Genomic DNA, 20,392 nt, shown 5'->3' on the forward strand with positions numbered 1-20,392 from the left:
GTGTTTGACACATAACAATGTCACCTTCCATTTCGTATGAAAGCTTTTCTCTAAAATTTCAATAGCTAATGGTGGGTAAATTATATTTGGTGGCAAATTTAAAACATCCACAAATTTCATTTGGAGCACATGTTTCTCCATCATTATTGAGGATCCCATGCACAAATTCCTTACATGGAATACCTTACCCGCCTTTATTTATTAACTAATTTTACAACAGCTTAGAGGGTTTTAGATTGCCATTAACTCTTCACTATTTGTTAGGACCATAAGGGCTTTTTGTAGTATCACCTTGTTTTAAAATATATTGATGCTTTACTTTTGGGGGGGAATATACAGCCATTATTGTTTGCCAGTTGCTTACATGATTTATATCCTCCCCTTTTATGTAAAGATCTTCTCCAATTTGTATTCCAATTGTTGCATTTTGTGCAATGAAAATGTTGATGGCATTGAAACCTCCTTGGGAGGACAAAAACATAATCCATCTCACCCAAAAGTATGGAGAATATGTATCTGCATGAGAGACAACGCTTGATGGGTCCAACTTGGAAAAGTTGTGTAAGATTGGTGGATGCAATGGGAAGCACTACCCAACAACTATGAAAGCTTGTATATTGACTGATCAATAAGAGAGCTAAAACAACAATCCACCTTCATTGACGGTTTGTGTAAAGGTGGCCGAGTTGAGGGAGGATACTCAAAAAGTGTAAGAAAGACACCAATTGGTGCCCAAAAGTCTTGAAAGTTTACCTTACACAAAGCATTATAAGTTTGTGCATTGCTCCCTTTTATCCTTCTTAACTTCTTGCTTTCATGTTCCTTGCCCGTCTCTACAGAAATTCATCTCAATGTCTTATAAACTTCACCCCCATTGTCTCATGACAACACCATTTTGAACCATCATGTTCACATTCAATACGTGTCTCTTTTTAAACAATGTGTGACAAACCATTGATATTGATTCTTGTTTGTTATCCTCTTGTTCTAATGCTCCTATTATCATCCGTCCATGTCCTTATATCCTCTCATATTTACAGCATCCTTTGTTGTACATTAATCACAACCATCTTTACCCTGATATTCTCTAATATTACCATACATCCATCATTGTCATTTGTAAAGAGTTGAATGGGAATCATATGAAGATTTTCTTCTGATGTCGATTCTGGGGCGAAATTCATAAGCAGATGAATTAATGATAACAAAATGCGCTACTTGTAAGCAGCAACAGTTAAATCAACTGATTGTCATGTGAAACCATATGAATGTTTCAACCGCTCAACCAATGGATCCGGATTGTCATGCATTGTTACTCTCATAGTTTCAATCTTTTTTACCTCATCTTGCATGCCAGCAGCTCTATAAATACTAGCCATAAGAACATAACTCGCTGCAAGATTAATATCCCCTTGCATTAGTATTTTCTCAAAAGCCAACCTCCCAAGCTTAACATTTCCCCATTTTCTACAAGCGTTCAGAAGTGCAAGCCAAACAACTGACCCGCCACCAGAAGAAGATGGCATCGCCTGAATCACTGACAATGCCTTGTCAAAGCAACCTGCATGTCCAAAAATAGTCACCATGCAAGAATGGTGCTCTAAATTTGGTGCAATTCCATATTTTTTGCTCATATTCTCATAATATATTTGGGCTTCCTCCAAATTTCCTGATTGATTACATGCATTCAGCACACATAGAAAGGTTACCTCATCAGGAGAAAGGCCCTCCTGCTGCATACGTGTAAACATATCACGCACTTGTCGAAAATCCCCCTCTCGAGCATACCCTGATATCAATGCACACCAAGAGACTACACCTCGAACAGGAAGTTCTTCGAGCACTTGTTGAGCTTTCACAAATGCACCACATTTAGCATACATATCTACTAAGATATTGTTGAGCACTATGTTTCTCTCCAATAATCCACCATTGATGATCTCCTCATGAATTTGTTTGCCCTTGTCAATAGCTCCTATGCTCCCACAAGCCTTCAAGATGCAAGCAAATGTGACCTCATCTGGTGGAAGGCCCTCCCTCTGCATCTGCAAAACACAGTTCAATGCTTCATGGCTTTGCCCCACCTGAATATACCCTGCAATTAGTGCATTCCAAGAGACTATGTCTCGGACATGGAGATCTTCTAGCACTTTTTGAGCTTTTGCAAGATCACAACATTTGGCATACATATCAACCAATGCGGTGCCGAGCACGATATTTTTCTTCAGCAGGTCCCGCTCAATGATCTCATCATGAATTTGTTTGCCTTTGTTAATAGATCCTGTATTCCCACAAGCCTTCAAAGCACAGCAAAATGTAACTTCATTTGGTGAAAGGCCCTCCCTTTGCATCTGCGCAAAACAATCGAGTGCTTCATGATCTTGCCCCTGTTGGGTATATCCAGTAATTAACACATTCCACGATACAGTATCTCTAACATGAAGTTCTTCAAGGACTTGTTGTGCTTTTGCAAGAACACCACATTTGGCATACATATCTACCAGCACAGTGGTAAGAGCAAGATCTTTCTCCAACAAGCCCTTATCAACAATCTCGGCATGGATTCGTTCTGCTTTGCCAAGAGCTTCTATGCTGCTACATGCCTTCAAACTGCAAATGAAGGTTACCCTGTTTGGAGAGAGCCCCTCCTTCTGCATATGCTCGAAGCAGTTGAGTGCTTCATGACCTCGGTCGTGTTGGACATACCCGGAAATCAACACATTCCATGATACCACATTTCTAACGGGAAGTTCATCAAGCACGTGCTGAGCCTTTGCAAACATACCACATTTGGCATACATATCCACCAAAGCATTGCCAAGCACAGCATTTGTGTTCAGCAAACCCCTTCTAGCAATCTCGTCATGGATTTGTTCACCCTTGTCAATAGCGCATATGCTTCCGCATGCCTTCAAGAGAGAAATAAACGTGACCTCATTCGGGGAGAGGCCCTCCTTTCGCATCTCTTGGAAACAATCAAGTGCTTCTTGGCCATGCTCATATTGCACATGCCTTGCAATCAAGGCATTCCAAGTGACCTCATTTCGCATGGGAAGCTCTTCAAGGACCTCTTTAGCTCTGGCGAGCAAGCCACATCTAGCATACATATCGACCAAAGCAGTGCCGAGCGCGATATTCTTAGCTAGCAAGCCTCGGTGAACAACCTGATTGTGGATTTGTTTGCCCTTAGTGATGGCACCAATGCTCCCACAAGCTTTGAGGGTGCAAATGAGGGTGACATGATTCGGAGAGATGCTCTCCGTTTGCATTCTCGCGAAGCAGTGGAGCGCCTCGTGGCCGTGCCCCAATTGTGCATATCCTGAGATAAGGGCCGACCACGGAACCACACCTCGGAAACTAAGGCTTTCCAGCACTCGATGGCCTCTCTCGACATCGCCACATTGGGCATAGGCACTGATGAGGGATGTGGCGACGTAGAGGCTCTTGTGGATCCATCCCTCCTTGAGGAGGACATCGTTGTGTAGTCTCGCAGCTTGGTACAAGTCCTTCTTCTTGGCACAGCCTCTAAGGAATTCCACGAGTGTGAATTCCTGCAGCTTCTGGTTCTGCATCGGCTCATGACACCGTGTCTGTGAGGATGAGCATGTGCTGCTGCGAGAACAAAAGAGTTTGTGTCTGCATCTCGGTAGGCGAAGAACAGAGGCAGAGACAGGGGAGTGGCCATGGCAGGCATATACATACATACATACATACATACATACATACATATTATGTACATACATACATACATAACCTCTTTGTCTTTCTTCAGAGTGTGTGTAAGGTTTTCAGAAATTTCATTTGGAATGCCCCTGAGTTTTCCTCTGTCTCCATCATTGCCCCTGACATTTTTCCTCTCATCTTCCTCCCGGACAACCCATGGGGCGGACAAAACCAAATAGACACTCCAACGACAAAGACATATATTAACCTATTTTAAGGAGGCCGAAACAATGGCCTATACAACCAAACAAGAAAAAGCACGGAAAACGAGTGGATTGGATACCTAGCCATGTAACAATTGCTCTAAGTAATAGTTCCTGCGTGTACTGGCGATGAATCCTCTGTATAATCATTGCTCAAGTAGCTCGATTCATGGCTCTATTCGGAGCTATCCAGAGGCATTCAAGGAATTCGGCAAAACCTCGGGGGCATATAGGAAAATAAAGAAATATTTGAGGTCATTCGAGGAAATATAGGAAAAGGACATTATGGATACCTCGGAAATTGTTTAAAGATGTTGATGATTGTATTACCTTATTAATTACCCTTTGATGACATCTCCAAACTCTATTTCATAAATTGAACCCTTCTTTCATCTCTATAATATCTCTAAACCAAAACCAAAAGTTTACAAGTTGTGATTGACAGTTATCCATATTCATCAAAATTGTATCAAAATGATTATTGTAATATGCATTTACCGAAAACTCACTCTCCCTATCATTTTGCAACGGGAAAAAGTCTAACTCGTCGAAAATTTGCTTTCATTGAGAGTTGAACTCAAGACCTCCCGCTTACTAAACGGGTGCTCTAACCAACTGAGCTATGAAAGCTGCTGTTTGTGTAATTTATAATCATTAATATATAGACTTTTTATATCATTAAATAAGGAGAAGGCATTATACATGTGTTCTTATTCAACCACCATGCTTGTTTTCATCTATATCTAGACATTATTAATAATATGATGCACCTAAAATTGGGTGCAATCTTGCTTATAAATTTGTTTTAGCACATGGATGGTCAATGTGAATATGGGAGATAATTATATCGATGTTGATGCAATATATCAATACATATGGGCATTTCAGAGACCGTTTTGCCAATGGCATTGGTTTATTCAAAAAGGGAACTTGAATGCCTTTGATTTATGGATAAGTTAACGTGTGGTAAAGGGACCACTTTGATTCTTTCTATTGATGGTTCCCAAGGGATAATCACACTCATTATTTATATCTTGCATGTATCATTTCAAAAAGGGTTTGGAATGTCATGGGAATTTTGTTGATCTATTAAAAGGAATATTGCTCACTCATTTCTAATTGGAAAACATATCCACATTTGCTTTGATCATGAGTGCCTTTTGATTTTGTCAAAAAGGTTTCCGTTATCATCTCGATTGAATCATCCCTCAGCCAAAACCCATACATATGTCCCAATCCCTTGGGTCCCTAATTTAGTACATTACTTACCAATATTGGATAAAGAATAAAATATACAACCAACTTAATTTCTTTTTACATTGGCATACTTTCTCTCCCCCCTTGTTAAGACACTTTCCAATTTCATTTTTACTTTGATCCAAACAATGACTGTAGTTGAGAGGTTTGTGATGTAGACCAAAACGAATAGATCAACTTCAGAAAAGAATCTAATCAATCCTTTAGGTTTAGAGAACTTTAGACATATATGAGGAATACTTAAGAGGAAAAGAGAGAGTGAAGTCTAACATAAGAAGTTCTCTCAACAAGAAATCTCAAGAGAACATAGTTGTGTGATGAATAGGCGACAAATTCACCCACGGAAAAATTGAGAGTTGGTTAGAGCTATGTTTAGATATAAAAACACATTGCACACTAAAGGACAATGTGAAGTGGCATTAGCTTTCTATATCTACTTGTGATAGCTTTCAAAGTTCATCCCCACATCTATCCTTTGCATTATGATTCCTTTGTCATGTTTTGATTGGAAAAAAGGAGTTCCTCTAATTGGGGTTACTATTATGTTGTAAAATGTAATCTCATATCCATATTGTAAATAATTTGTTAATTACTTAATTAGCATTACCCTTAGCTCTACTTCATCCAATATTAGCTTTATAATTCCTTTATTTAAAATGATGGATAAAAGAAACAACCTCACACTTTCTCAATTTGGTTGAGTGCATGAAGCTTGCCAAAACTATCAACTTTTAAGTTTGTAGCTATATTCGCACAATAAAGTTGATTGTGGAGAGGGTGACAATGTCAATAGTAATGTAATAAAGCAAAATTTGGTGGTGTTCCAAAGCTCTCTATAATTAAATTTTTATGTTGATTAATTGTATCACACTAGAGATTGTACAAATTTGTTTTCCTTAAAAGTAATTTTCCTTTGTCAATGTCTTTCGAACATTGGAATACCATACACGTTCATCATCGTGTTCTCCTTTTTCCTTTCTTTTCCGAGAAAAGAAAATAAGAACAGTAAAGGAACATCTTAATGAAAACAAAAAAATTTATCTTGTTTAATATTCATTGTCCTACATCAAAAAGCAAGAGATTATCAACATTGCATCCATTTGAGTAAAGCCCAAAATATCCACATTCCAGAATAAAAGGGTTGAAAAAGCCAATAGAGAGAATATTTGTGATTTGCTAGCTCTAGGAATTAGCACTACAAACATTGTGATTAGTAAAGCAATCAAAGTTATTTGCATTGAGATTAGGATGAATGAGAAATTTAGGATTAAATATCACGATATCAAGATGCTAATTAGCATGAGCTTTGTGGTAATTGCATTCATTCCCCCTAAAGAATACTTGGCTTTGACAAGGGATAATTTGCAAAACATGAAACTATGATTTTAAGCTGCTTCAATAAAAAGAGAAATAGGGGTTTTATGATGCAAGCTCAAACTTCTGGATTATCCCAATCTTATTGATCATCAAATGCGCGAACTCGGAATTACATCTGACAACTTGCAATGATATAGCTGTCATTGGATGGTAACACAATAGTTGAGAAGTCGAAAGTATTTAGTACATCGTTCAAGAGTAAATCGAGCTTTGGAGAGTAAAACGTTCTTTGGAGAAACTTCGCTGCTAAGTTGAGACTTTGGTTTTAAAATTTTGCAAAAAAGGAAAGAAAGAAAGAAAGAAACAGAAGCTAAATTTGCTACAACCATTAAAAAAGGGATTCCTGGATAGTATTTAGTAGCTAGTTATATCAAGTAAAGTGCACACACATCCTACACAAATCATGTGATGTAGGGATGTTAATAAGGAAGGTCTTTCATGTCTCAAGTGGCTTCTTCAACACATCCTAGTTATGGAAGGTCTTTCATGTCTCTTACACAAATGGCTTCTCCAACACCTTTCACTTCCAGTAGCTCTTGTTCTTGAGTGCTCACCTTGATGCCATCCTTCATCTCCTCCTCATCATCATCGGGCGAAGGATTGACGACGGCATTCTTGTACGTGTACCAGTTCGAAACAACCAAGAAATAGAGGAGATTGATGCCGATGAGTCCAGCCACAATGTAGTAGTATCGGTCGAGTCGAGCCTTGTTCAGGTTGTCATCCAACCAGCTCACTTTTCCATCTCTCGCGCTAAGCTTCTGCACACCGGTGAGTACGATAGCACTAACATACACACCTATTCCACTAATGGCAGAATTGATGGACCCAGCTGTGCTTCTCATGCCCTCCGGAACTTGATCGTAGAAAAACTCGGCTTGCCCCACGCCCGTAAAAGCTTCCCCGACACCCATCAAACACAATTGTGGAATCAACCAGAACACTGACATTGGCACTACGGCTCCCGGCTTCCCGATAAGACCATTTTTCACCGCGATCCTTCTCCTCTGAGCTTCCACTATCCCTGATAATACCATCGCGGCAATCCCCATGCTATACCCAAGTCCTAACCTTTGCAAGAATGTTATGCCCCTCTCTGTTCCAGTCACTTTCCTCGCATATGGAAGAACCACTTTGTCATAGAATGGAAGCACTATCATGATTGTGAGCATCGGGAACACTCCTGTTGAGGCGGCCGGAATTTTAAACGACCCAAACATGTGTCGGTCCATGGTGTTGGCTTGCAAAACTGAGAAGCCCGTTTGTTGTGAGACGGCCAGAGCATGTAGCATACAAGCTATCATAATAGGCAACACTCTTATTATGATCTTAAGTTGTTCCACTTGGTGTATTGTACAAAGCCTCCATGGCCTCAGCAGGTTCCCATCAGTTCCAAGATCACCATTCTTTACTATGGCTGCCTTGTCGAAGGCACTGAAATGTCAGAAAATAAAAATTAAAAAACAGAATTCAAGGAACACATTAGCGAGGGCATAGGATTGCTGAACTATGTTATCTAAAAGGTAATAATTTAGACGACTCACAGAAACTGATGAGTGTGAAGATACTTCTCTTCGCCGACATGTTTGTAAGGTTCGAGTTTAGGATCATACAAAGAGGTCGGTTGCTCAGGGAGTGACATCTTTCTTTTATAAAATGCAGCAGTGCATACCCTTGCTAATTCCTTCAGCGGACTTCCTAACGGGGTTTCGTATCGATACAAAGGAGTTCCTAGAACAAAGAAGACTATGGAGATGGCAGCCGCAATCGTGGGGATGCCGAATCCCATAGCCCAACTAACACTCTGTTGTACATACACAACAACGGTGGCAGCGAGGAGAACCGAGAGGTAAATCCCAAAGAAGTACCAGTTAGAGTAGCTTTGGAAGGATTTCTTTCCCTCCACAGTATCTTGCTTGAATTGATCTGCTCCGAAGGGGTATGCGGAGGGCCGTATGCCGCCAGAAGCTATAGCAATGAGTGCGAATGCAGAGTAGAGGAAAAGCAGCTGGTTCATAGTCGGGTGTGCACACTGTGATGCAGTCTTGGTTGAAGAACCAGGGGGGCATGCAGCTGGCCTCAAGGAAGAAACTGCTGCTGTTAGCACCAGAAATAACATGCCCTGCATGTGATGACACCAGGAATCAATCAATCACATTACATATTCTTTCAGTACATACATATGAGTGTATGTGCCATGTGTGTTAGTGCAAAAAGTGGTCAATGCCATAAAACTTGTGCCAGAATACAGTAAGAATAGTGGGAATTACCATCAAATTTATGAAGGAGGAGATAAGTAAGGTGACATAGCGTCCGAGATACGCATCTGCGATATAGCCTCCGATGATAGGGGTCAGGTAGCAAGTCCCACTGCTAATGGTGAGGATGTTAAGAGCTACAACCTGGTCTAGATGGAACTCCTCTGTGAGGTACAAGATCATACTGAAGAGGAGGCCAATGGCACCTAGCTTATCACATACCTCATTGCCTGTACTCAAGCCACCAAAAATCATGAATCTTTTTCCTTTGAAGCTAAACTGGAGCTTCTGTTATGACATTTACATACCTCCATATACAACCCAATATACATACAACAGGAGGACCAGAATGAATATATGCATATATGTACATGTATGGATGGTTTACCTAAAATGAATGGCATGGTTTTCCATCCTCCTGGATTCTTGGTCTTCCCTTTCAGCTGGCAAATTGCTGCTTTGAATCGAGCCCTCATTGCTGTTGTCGATAACTTGCTTTCTTTGATCATGGTGGTGTTTCTCTTGAAAAAACATTCACTCTTCCTACCTTCTGTGTCACCCATTGATGCTATGTTTCTAGATTTGCCTGTGGAATTGACACTGGCACAGAGTAGTGTAGAAGCAGAGTATTTCACTAACACTTTCAACAGATCGTTGAATACATACATACATGCATACATATACACATACACACATACAATACATACACACATACAATACATACATACATACATACATAAAAGGGTCAATGCGGTGGTAGGCTCGGCTCTCACTCATGTTTTAGTAGTAAGAATGAATTGTATGAACTAAAGGAAGTGTGATGCAATTCACGGTGGCCCCTAACCATCGGCAACAGTTCAATTTGAACCAAACCAAACCTCGGAATCGAGGCTTAATGGCTTAACGGTTTAATTGGGTCGGGTTTTTTTAAAACGGTTGTTCAGTTTCAACAGTTAGAAACCGCGGTTTAAATAATTTAATGGTTTTTATTTTTTATTTTTTATTTTATTTATTAAATTTTATTTTTAAACAATCTTTTCATTTGCAGGCCTTATCCTAAGATTTTAGGACAATCCTTAAATTTTTGAAAATTTAAAATAATGAAATATTTTAAATTTTAAATTTTGAATTTTGACCTAAGTTGAAACCGAAACTGCAGTTTTAACAGGTTCGTGTTCAGTTCAGGTCTCAAAAAATTTTTAACAATTCAGTTTTGACCCTCTCGAACTGAACTGATCCGTTGCCGATTGGTAATGGCCCCTTGAAAACAAAAGAAAACAAAAAATAGGCGAAGTTTGTCTCAAAAGACAATGATAGTGTTGAGCTTGAGGAGATCAAAGGCAAAACATATCCATAGGGGAAGAACCTCCAAAGAGGCTTGAAAGAGATTTCTAGCTAGAGATTTGCTTACTCTTGGGTAGGCCACTCCTTGGGTCTAGCATGTTATCAATTGCTACATTTTGATGTGGCATGGAAATTTGAATTGGGGTTTTGATCCCACCCAGTCCATAAGAAGTCTTGCTCTATGACATCATAACTTCCTAATTCAAAATTGTGCAATATGAAGTTCCTTTTGGGGAATCTAATCTGACATGGTGATTCGTGAATAACAGTAGTCAGTCCTTGCATTCTCAAGGGATATGGTTTACCTATCCTTGTCATTCGTATCAAAATTTCACTTTCTAACATAAAATTGTCGATGATGCTTCTAAACAATAGTGACAATAATAATGAATAGTCATCTCCAGCTCTTCATTTATAAGTCCACATTAAGTGGGGCACCCTCGACTAACCTCTTTGTATTGTCTATTGACTCTCAAAGATTACATGGAATGGGATAATATAATTTGGCATATACCTTATTTCTTGGAGCACCATCCACTATTTAGAATTTAATTTATATCTATATATATATATAGAGAGAGAGAGAGAGAGAGAGAGAGAGAAAGAGAGGATAATGAAACATGTGTTATAGTGTACTTGTGTTAATTAATTGTATATATCATTGTCTAATAGTCTATTTGTTTACACTTGGAATAATTATTGCTTCTCAACCCTTGAATGATTTACAACTCCCCAATAACAAGAAATGTCAAGTCTCCAAATTTCAGATCCAACATCATTGAAGTGTTTAGATGCCACAAGTGTCCAACACCAAGATCAAATATAAATTTGAGGTGTTATGGTAGTCTGAGGTTATAAATAGTTATATGCACACTCAATGTATTTAAATATATTAAATATATTTCATAGATAGAATTTCAGGGTTGTAATGAATCCATATGTTAAGGTTGGTATATTAGTATCCAAGAAAAGGGAAGTGAGGATTTCATATTCAATTATGGAGAAACTAGTGTTCATCCTCAAACAAGAGTCACCATGAATTTGTGGCTTTGTAAAATGCTTCGCCAATGCAACTTCTAGCTAAGTCCAATCAAAGCTTCACGGCCAACAAACATTTTGTGGTATTGCACTTTATTGTCTGCACATATGGGTAAAGTTGTAACATTCATTGTTGTTTCAAAGCGCGAAATACATGACAAAGTATTTGTACTTTAAAGAAAATTTTCTTCCAATCAATTAGATATGATTATGTACGAGTCCTACGTGACACATTGCAATGTTTATCTAGAAGTTTTTTCTTTTGTCTAGACATAGCTCCTTACATTGTTTTTTACATTCATTATGGGAACCTGGAACATGTCTCTACTTATATTTGTATACAATACACATGCAAAAAGTTGCATTCAGTTCACAACAAAATTTACGCAACTTGCCAAACTGCTATTTCACAACGTCGACAGTTCTTGACCTATTCAGAAAAGCAAAATCATGTGAGAACTTTTTTGCTCAAATAGATTATTTTTTGTCATGGAGTTTTTCTTTGCATCTACAAATGTTGAAGTTTATGTTTTCTTCTCAAGTGGCATTTGTCAATCCTTGTTTTCTATCATTTAACATAGCTCGTGAAGGTTGATATCTCACGTTGAAGATTGGGAAACTAAATCGACAATCTTTAACACATAGGTAGAAAGAATAAAAAGTTCTAAGATTACTTTTTACTTGGAGGAGAACCAACAACATATAATTCACAAAAAAAGTCTACTTTGGGGGTACATTCGGGCCACATTTATCTTGCAAAGACACATTGGGAACTTTAACTTTGTTCACACACACAACCCTTTCGATGGTAGAGTGACAATGCACACACATGAACAAATTCAAGGGCCATGCAACCATGTGATACAACTTATGGACCAAAAAATGTTTGGGATTCTTCCTTAGTAAATTTTAGGGGCATATATCAGCCATATTGGAGTATATGACATACAATATCAAGGGCCAAGGAACATTGGTAGCCCATGCAATTCAAGGACCAAACATGTTTATAGACTTTCTTTCATCTCCCCCATATATATATGTGTGTGTGTGTGTATATGTATGTATATGTATGTATGTATGTATACCCTAGGCCCCACAACTAGAAGAAAAGCTCAAATAGAGCAAGTACAACAAGGCAAACAAAACCTCATTGAAAAGGGATTGTACTTTGGAGAGAGGTGAAGAGCCAAGGCACAAATTGAGAAGAGTCGTGCTATCATTGGGATGCATACGAGGGTTGAGTTAGAACTCCTCGAGGGCACAATATGAATATAGTACATTCAAGGGATGAGGCGAGAGGCATATGGTGTTGGGATATTGGGTCAATATATCGGGGGCCCTCTCATTTGTCTTACCTTGGGTTTTGTTGGTCGGACAAACCCGGTAGAACTAGAGAGTGCCGGGCCTTCCTGAGATATAGCCATAGCCATAGCTATATGTATATAGCTCTCCATGTGGCTTCACATGGGGAAGGAGAAGGAGAAGGAGAAGGACAGGTCAGAGGAGATCACTTCAATTCTGGGATTACTCAAAGGTTTCACCAAAAGGAAGGATGTCCATGGAGGCTCAGCACTACATGCCCATGTCCTCAGAACAGGGTTGATTGAGAAGAGCCCTCACATTGCCTCTTCTTTGATAAGCTTCTATGCCAAATGTGGTGCCCTTGCCAAAGCTCAGCAAGTGCTCCAGGACCTTCCTGTTCGGGATGTCGTTTGTTGGTCCGTGCTGATCGCAGGATATGCCCAACACGGTCGAGGCCACGATGCATTGAGATGTTTTGAGCGCATGCAAACACAGGGCATTCCTCCTGATGCGATCACCTTTACATGCATCTTGAAAGCTTGTGCTAGCATAGGGGCCGTAGACAAGGGCAGACAAATCCATGATGAGATTGCCAATAAGGGTTTGTTGCAAAAGAATATTGTGCTTGGCACTGCATTGGTGGATATGTACGCCAAATGTGGGGTGCTGGAGAAAGCTCAGCAAGTTTTGGAAGCACTTCCTGCTAGAAATGTGGTCTCTTGGTCCGCACTTATTTCGGGCTATGTTCAACATGGACAATGTAATGAAGCACTCGATTGCTTCAGACAGATGCAAAAGGAGGGTGTCTCTCCTAATGAGTTCACCTTTGCTTGCATCTTGAAAGCTTGTGGTAGCGTAAGAGCTATTGGATTGGGTGAACAAATTCACGACAAGATTGTCAGCCGGGGCTTCCTTAAGAAAAATATTGTGCTTGGCACCGCTTTGGTTGACATGTATGCGAAATGTGGGGAGCTAGCAAAGGCACAACTTGTTCTCGAATATCTCCCAGTTCGTGATACAGTCTCTTGGAATGCACTCATTTCAGGATGTGCTCAACTGGAGCAAGGTGCTGAGATACTTGATTTCTTTTCACAAATGCAAAGGGAAGGCCTCTCTCCTGATGAGGTCACCTTTATTTGCATTCTCAAGGCATGTGGCATTGTAAAAGATATCGATAAGGGAAATCAAATTCATAATGAAATCATTAGTGGGTGTTTTTTGGATAAAAGTATTTTGCTTGCTAGTGCCTTGGTGGATATGTATGCCAAATGTGGTGTTCTGGAGAAAGCGCAACAGGTGCTTGAAGAGCTTCCTGTTCGAGATACAATAGTGTGGAATACATTAATTTCAGGTTATGTCCAGCATGATCTAGGCTGTGAAGCATTGAATTGTTATGTACATATGCAAAGAGAGAGTCTCTCTCCAGATGAAATTACCTTTGTATGCATTTTGAAGTCATGTGGCAGCATAGGAGCTATTGACAAGGGCAAACAAATTCACAATGAAATTGCTAGTGGGGGGTTCTTGCGAAACAATATTATGCTCGGAACTGCGTTGGTAGACATGTACGCTAAATGTGGAGTATTTGCAAAAGCAGCACAAGTGCTCAAAGAGCTTCCGATTCAAGATACAATCTCCTGGAATGCATTAATTACAGGGTATAGTCAAGAGGGGGAGTTTCAAGAAGTATTGGAATGCTTTCAACAGATGCAGCAGGATGGTGTCTCTCCTAATGAAGTAACCTTCTTGTGTGTTTTGAATGCATGTGCTCGCACTGGGAATTTGGATGAGGCCAAAATGTACTATGAGAGTATGAGCACAGAGTATGGTATTACACCGAAGTTGGAACACCATGCTTGCATGGTGGTGGTCTTTGGATGTTTGGGGCAGTTTGACAAGGCCATGTCTGTGATCAAGGCAATGCCATCTTCGGATGATCCCTCACTTTGGCTGGCATTATTGAATGCATGCAGAAAATGGGGAAATTTAGAGGTTGGAAAGCTGGCTTTTGATCAGACAATACAATTGGACAAAAATCTTGCTGCAGCGTATGTTCTTATGGCTAATATGTATGCAGTTACTGGTATGAAAAAGACGAAAAATGGTTGAAGGTGTTATGAGTTTTCTAATTATCGTGTCATGAGATATGAGCTGTTAGCATGATGCAGTGACTCAAAGCTAAGATCTATCCCAGAGCATGCAAAAAATGAGAAGGGAAGGATGATCATGTGAGGGCTGATGCTTAAAGTGAAGACAGGTTAATGTTGGTGATAATGTGGAAAATTATCCATACAGCTGATGCTCACATGGGAAGCACCACTCTTTTAGAAATTGGCCGTGAAACCAACAGCCTAACAATTAATTGATAAGCACCAAGTACAATACATGAGCCAATTGATGACCACAGTATAAATCCACCTGTCCAATTAACCAAAATTTGAGGAAAACGATGCACATCCTATGGTAACAAAAGATACTTTGTGAACCAAATCTTGATTGCACCGCGATCCTCCTCATTGTCCGACCTACCACTAAGGAAGAAGGATTCACCCAAATGTTCCATTGGGTCAATTTCCCCTTGGACCAATTGAACAACATCTAAGTATAGATGGCCATATCGATGATGCACCCAACAGAACTGAACCAAGAACTCAATATTCTGGGATATCAAGTGAAAGACACTCTCACTCATTTGGACCGTTTTGATAGGAAAACCAAATTGCAACACTCTTAGAAGGAATTTATAACCTCAAATATGTTTGTGGCATACATTATTTTTAAATATTTGAGGTTACAATTTGACGAGATTCATTTCAACATAGGTGTCACCATTGTTTTTGGGGTCTGACGTACTTTTTTCCCACCTAATTAATTTAAATATTTACTTTGATTAGGGGATGGGTTCAGGTAAAAGGTGAGGGAGGTGGCAGGCTAATTTAAGGGAGGATTCTATTTACTTTCAATGTACTCATGCTTTTAACCCATTTATAGCAGAATTATTTCTCCATTTTAATGGATCACATTGCACTATATAGAGTTTTGGCTTATAAGTATTTTATATGTCTAGTCGCTTCCCTTGGAGCTTGTCACAAGTAAAGTATTTGCCATACTCGTTAATAACTGCTCAATTAAACTGAAATTTTGCACACATATGCTTGTTTGGTCTTGTGATTTTCTTAACGTTCTTTGGTGAAAGACCAAAGAAGCATGATCATTGAGATAAAGATATTCCTCATCAATTACTCAAGTATACTCCGAGTTCTTTATAACATTGATCTTATGATTGATGAATGATAGGAATTCTAAATACTTTTCTTTTAGCTTTCTCCCTTATATTTCTTAATACTTTTCTCATAGTGTCTTAATTGCACTCATTAGTCATCAATGGTCTATATCATTAGTGCTGATTTGTTTTACAATCTCTGCCCTAGGTACATGTTAAGTTGCCTATTGCCCATTTACAATGTGTTAAATATTCAATGAGGTCTTAAAGCTGAAAAAGGTCATCGTAACTCAATGAACGCTTAAGATTGAAAAAGGTCATCATAAATAATTCATATATATGCTGCAGAGGGAATAATGCACACTGGCATCATATCATAACAAAGGAATGGGCAACAATGATGAATTAAAAGCTGGCATTGGGTACAAGTGAATATGCAAAAGAAGGTTCAAACCAAAGACCTCTCAAACACTTAAAAAGAACATCCCCTGTTTTTTTTTTTCCCTCCATGGCCAAATTTCAAGGGTTCGAGAAGTTGTGGATTTTTTCAGTGTTGTCCTTTCCTGTTTTTTTTCCTGCATGGCCAAAAGGGAAGGACAACACTGCAATTGAAAGAAGGAGATGGATATAAGCATATGTAAGTGGAAACAATGCTCACCCCTTTTGGAGTTACTCAAGGGTTGTGCCAAGAAGAAGGATCTCTGTAAAGGGTCTAAGCTACATGCCCACATTCTGAACAGGGGACTGCATAAAAAGAACCCTTATGTGGCCAGCAGTTTGATTAACATGTATGCTAAATGTGGTGTCCTGGAAAACGCTCAGCAAGTGCTCGAAGAACTTCCGACTCGGGATGTTGTCTCTTGGTCTGCGTTGATTGCAGGGTATGCCCATCACAGTCGAGGTCATGATGCATTGAATTGCTTTTCTCGGATGCAACGGGAAGGCATCTCTCCAAATGCAATCACATTCATTTCCATTCTTAAGGCCTGTGGTAGCATAGGGGATATTGAGAAGGGCAAGCAGATTCATGATGAGATTGTGAATAAGGGATTGCTGAACAAAAACATTGTGCTTGCCAATGCCTTAGTGGACATGTATGCCAAATGTGGTCTTGTTGCAAAAGCACAAGATGTGTTCGATGATCTTCCCACCCGAAATGTGGTCACTTGGAACACAGTTATTGCAGGGTATACTCAGCATGAGCAACCTCATAAGGCACTCGACTATTTTATTCGTATGCAGCGAGAGGGTTTCTCCCCAAGTGTGGCTACCTATGCTAGCGTCCTCAAGGTGTGTGGCAACATTGGAGCCATAGACAAGGGCATACAGATTCATGATGAGATTATTGGGAAGGGATTATTGAATCACAATATTGCTCTCGGGAATGCGTTGGTTAATATGTATGCCAAATGCGGGTTTCTTTCAAGAGCCCACAAAGTACATGAAGAACTTGCAAACCGAGATGTTGTCTCTTGGAATGCATTAATCACAGGGTACAATCAAGAGGGGAAAGGCCATGAAGCACTTGGCTGTTTTGAAGGGATGGAAAGAGAGGGTATCTCTCCAAATGATGTCACCTTCATTTGCATTCTTAAAGCTTGTGGCTGCATACAAGCGATTGAAAAGGGTGAACAAATTCATGATGAGATTGTCAACAGGGGTTTGCTGGAGAAAAATATTATGATTGGCAATGCCTTGACGGACATGTATGTGAAATGTGGTGCACTTGGAAAAGCACAACAAGTGCTTCACATGCTTCCTGTTCGAGACATAGTTACTTGGTCCACACTAATTTCAGGGTACACCCAAGAGGGTCGAGCTCATGAAGCACTTAACTGTTTTATACAAATGCAAAAGGATGGTCTCTCTCCCAATGAGGTCACCTTCATTAGTGTTCTCAAGGCTTGTGGCAGCATAGGAGCTATTGATAAAGGCAAACATATTCACAAGGAGATTGTTGGTAGGGGTTTGTTAAAGGAAAATATGATGCTCGGAAATGCATTGGTTGATATGTATGTGAAATGTGGTGAGCTTGCGAGAGCGCAACAAGTGGTAGAGGAGCTTGATGTCCGTAGTGTAGTCTCTTGGAACACATTGATTGCAGGGTATACCCAAGAGGAGCAAGGTCACAAAGCACTGGCATGTTTTGCATTGATGCAAAGGGAGGGCCTCGCTCCAAATGAGGTTACATTCACTTGCATCTTAAATGCATGTGGCAGCATAGGAGCTATTGATAAAGGAAAGCAAATCCACAATCTTATTGTGGGTGGGAAGTTGATGGACGATAACATTGTGCTTGGTACCGCTTTGATGGATATGTATGCAAAATGTGGTGTACTTGCCAAAGCACAACAAGTCCTTGAAGAGCTTCCCTTTCGGAATGTTGTCTCTTGGAGTGCACTTATTGCGGGGTACGCTCTAGAGGGGCGTTGTCACCAAGCAATAGATTGCTTCGAGCAGATGGAAAGAGAAGGTCTCTCTCCAAACGAGATAACCTTTCTATGTCTTCTGAATGCGTTTAGCCACTCCGGGAAATCGGATGAGGCTCAAATGTATTATGAGAATATGAAGAAAACATATGGGATCACACCTAAGTTAGAGCACGATACTTGCATGGTGCTCACTTTTGGATTCTCAGGGCAATTCGACAAGGCAATGTCTGTTATTTCGACAATGCAATCTTCTTCCGAGGACGCGTCCCTCTGGCTTGCTTTGCTAAGTACTTGTCGAAAATGGGGAAATGTGAAGCTTGGGAGGTTGGCATTTGATCAGGCAATCCAACTCAACAATCAACTTGCGGCATCATACACCCTTATGGCTGATATATATGGAGCTGCTGGATTATTAGAGGATGCACAAAAGGTTGAAGCCATGAGAGTAAAGAGTGTAGTGGCAAGAAATGCTTGCTGGGGTTAATAATGTAAGTCAAATCTTTGTTGGGTTTCTATGCTTGCCCATGCTTTGAGTGTAAATGTGAAGCGATTTCTTTGAAAGAAGAATTGTCTCGATGATGGATGTGCAAGGGTACAAACATCTCATCATCAGGTGCCAAGATATACGGGAAACACACAAAACATACTCCCTACTGTTTTCCGACTATTTCTGTCGGAAAAAATGAAAAAAATGCCAGAACACATCAGGGGTATTTGGCTAATGTCACTGCCTGGGAAATATATACGGGTGAAACAAAAACGAAATGTATTGAAATATAAGGACGTTGGGAATGGGATTTTAACTTATTAATATAGCAATTTCATATACCTTCAAGCATGTCTGGATGGTGTAGTTGGTTATCACGCTAGTCTCACACACTAGAGGTCTCCGGTTCGAGTCCGGGTTCAGACATACAATTGTACTTTTAGTTTTTAGATGTGTTGTTTTGTTTATCTAATAAATAAATAGCATTGTCGATTCTAATAACCCTCATTTTTTTAAAAGAAGAATCTGAACTAAGTCAATCAAGCTACATAATATGTAATGGTTCTAATCCTTTCCTCTCAAGTAAGCCAACTTACCCCAAATTATTTATTTATTTTCCCTAACATGTATGCATGTACAACTTGCCAAAATTTGCTTAGATTGTTTGTCACAAAATTTAATATGTGCATCAACATCATATCATAGATTCCATTCTATAATACATATATGTACGCCGCCCACCTTCACACCATAATGCTCTTGAACATGAAATAATCACTTTGTTATTCGTCGTCCCCTTCCATCTTTATCACATTAAATCATGGAATCAAGCATCATTCCAATATGGTAGCATTTGCAATCAGTATTATGGCGTGTTACAATGTTCCATGAACTATATATCTAGCTTTCTTGAAACATCTTGGAATTATGCATGTTATTATAATATATCGATGTGCCAAAGCACTAGTTGTTGGTCATACCGATTTTAATTATTACTTACATGTTGGTGTTATCTTTGTTACGTTGTAGAACGGTGCATACATAAACATAGTGGGTTCAATAGCTCACGTATGTGTCGATCCTTATCTTTTATTCAACGTGGGAATGAAATTTGGATGTAATTAGCATGCAAATCACCTTTTTTGAGGCTCCATCCTATGTTATAGCTCATTATGAAGTGGGTAAGATTGATATAGCTAGAAATGTGCTTAAGATTGAGATCCTCTAGGTATATGACTCAAAGTTTAGATCACCAACAAAACCAGACCCTTGAGGAAACTTGGGACGAACATCTAAAATATTTAGGAAGAACGTAAACATTATAATGTATTGAACAAAGTTACTTCATGAGATTCAAGGTTTTCGAAACGTTTGTCTCGTTATATTCGCATTGTACATTATTGCGAACGAAAATTTAGTGAATCATCCAAATCAACAAATGTTGTTGAATTAAGTTTATGGAATTGATTAATTTGGAGTACACTTTTTATTGCTTTGATTGAAATACCTCGGGAGTATGTAATTAACTTGACTTGTAACAAATTTTTGTTTTTGATGGTCTATACCTAAAGTCATAGTTAAAATTTTGAGTTTTAGCACATAAATTAGTTCGACTAATCAAAGATGTTTATGGTGCAAAAGAAAACGATCAGAATAAAGTAGAAATTTGAAAGATAGATGGTCTTCGAATGTGACCGAAACAAGAAAATTTCATCATTTGATCCCGTAAGTTAGGAAAAACTTAAAAA

At 39.3% G+C, this 20,392-nt stretch overlaps 3 protein-coding genes and 2 non-coding genes across 5 annotated transcripts; 2 read left to right on the forward strand and 3 right to left on the reverse strand.

Moving 5' to 3' along the window:
- Nucleotides 1-227: 227 nt before the first annotated feature.
- On the reverse strand, nt 228-3,683 carry LOC147864645 (pentatricopeptide repeat-containing protein At5g27110-like). The gene has a single exon (XM_087318762.1). The coding sequence runs from the start codon at nt 3,570-3,572 to the stop codon at nt 1,251-1,253; it is 2,322 nt and encodes a 773-aa protein (XP_087174888.1). The 5' UTR covers nt 3,573-3,683; the 3' UTR covers nt 228-1,250.
- Nucleotides 3,684-4,482: 799 nt separating this feature from the next.
- TRNAT-AGU (transfer RNA threonine (anticodon AGU)) lies at nt 4,483-4,556 on the reverse strand. The gene has a single exon. It is a non-coding gene; the product is annotated as a tRNA-Thr (tRNA).
- A 2,304-nt stretch (nt 4,557-6,860) lies between these two features.
- Nucleotides 6,861-9,466, reverse strand: LOC147864647 (protein NRT1/ PTR FAMILY 3.1-like). Its single transcript, XM_087318763.1, has 5 exons — nt 9,207-9,466; nt 8,831-9,048; nt 8,105-8,682; nt 7,058-7,994; nt 6,861-7,011 (listed from the first exon to the last, which is right to left on the reverse strand). Exons 1-5 carry the CDS (start codon nt 9,379-9,381, stop codon nt 6,997-6,999), a joined length of 1,923 nt encoding a protein of 640 aa, XP_087174889.1. The 5' UTR covers nt 9,382-9,466; the 3' UTR covers nt 6,861-6,996.
- Nucleotides 9,467-12,660: 3,194 nt separating this feature from the next.
- LOC147864648 (pentatricopeptide repeat-containing protein At2g40720-like) lies at nt 12,661-18,911 on the forward strand. Its single transcript, XM_087318567.1, has 3 exons — nt 12,661-14,610; nt 15,397-15,409; nt 16,341-18,911. The coding sequence occupies exons 1-3, from the start codon at nt 12,665-12,667 to the stop codon at nt 18,639-18,641; spliced, it is 4,260 nt and encodes a 1,419-aa protein (XP_087174693.1). The 5' UTR covers nt 12,661-12,664; the 3' UTR covers nt 18,642-18,911.
- Nucleotides 18,912-18,996: 85 nt separating this feature from the next.
- Nucleotides 18,997-19,070, forward strand: TRNAV-CAC (transfer RNA valine (anticodon CAC)). The gene has a single exon. It is a non-coding gene; the product is annotated as a tRNA-Val (tRNA).
- Nucleotides 19,071-20,392: the final 1,322 nt, after the last annotated feature.

The sequence above is a fragment of the Azolla caroliniana genome, unplaced genomic scaffold, assembly GCF_043228905.1.
Source record: "Azolla caroliniana isolate FFs.n. ecotype wild unplaced genomic scaffold, voAzoCaro1.0.p SCAF_4, whole genome shotgun sequence".
Lineage (NCBI taxonomy): Eukaryota > Viridiplantae > Streptophyta > Polypodiopsida > Salviniales > Salviniaceae > Azolla > Azolla caroliniana.

What these genes read in the sequence shown, in the direction of transcription:
- LOC147864645 (XM_087318762.1), bottom strand. Translation starts at nt 3,572, where the DNA reads ATGCAGAACCAGAAGCTGCAGGAATTCACACTCGTGGAATTCCTTAGA.
- LOC147864647 (XM_087318763.1), bottom strand. Translation starts at nt 9,381, where the DNA reads ATGGGTGACACAGAAGGTAGGAAGAGTGAATGTTTTTTCAAGAGAAAC. An exon ending in CCTCCTTCATAAATTTGATG is followed by an intron (nt 8,683 to 8,830) that starts GTAATTCCCACT and finishes CATCACATGCAG; the next exon opens with GGCATGTTATTTCTGGTGCT. An exon ending in CTTCACACTCATCAGTTTCT is followed by an intron (nt 7,995 to 8,104) that starts GTGAGTCGTCTA and finishes CTGACATTTCAG; the next exon opens with TGCCTTCGACAAGGCAGCCA.
- LOC147864648 (XM_087318567.1), top strand. Translation starts at nt 12,665, where the DNA reads ATGGGGAAGGAGAAGGAGAAGGAGAAGGACAGGTCAGAGGAGATCACT.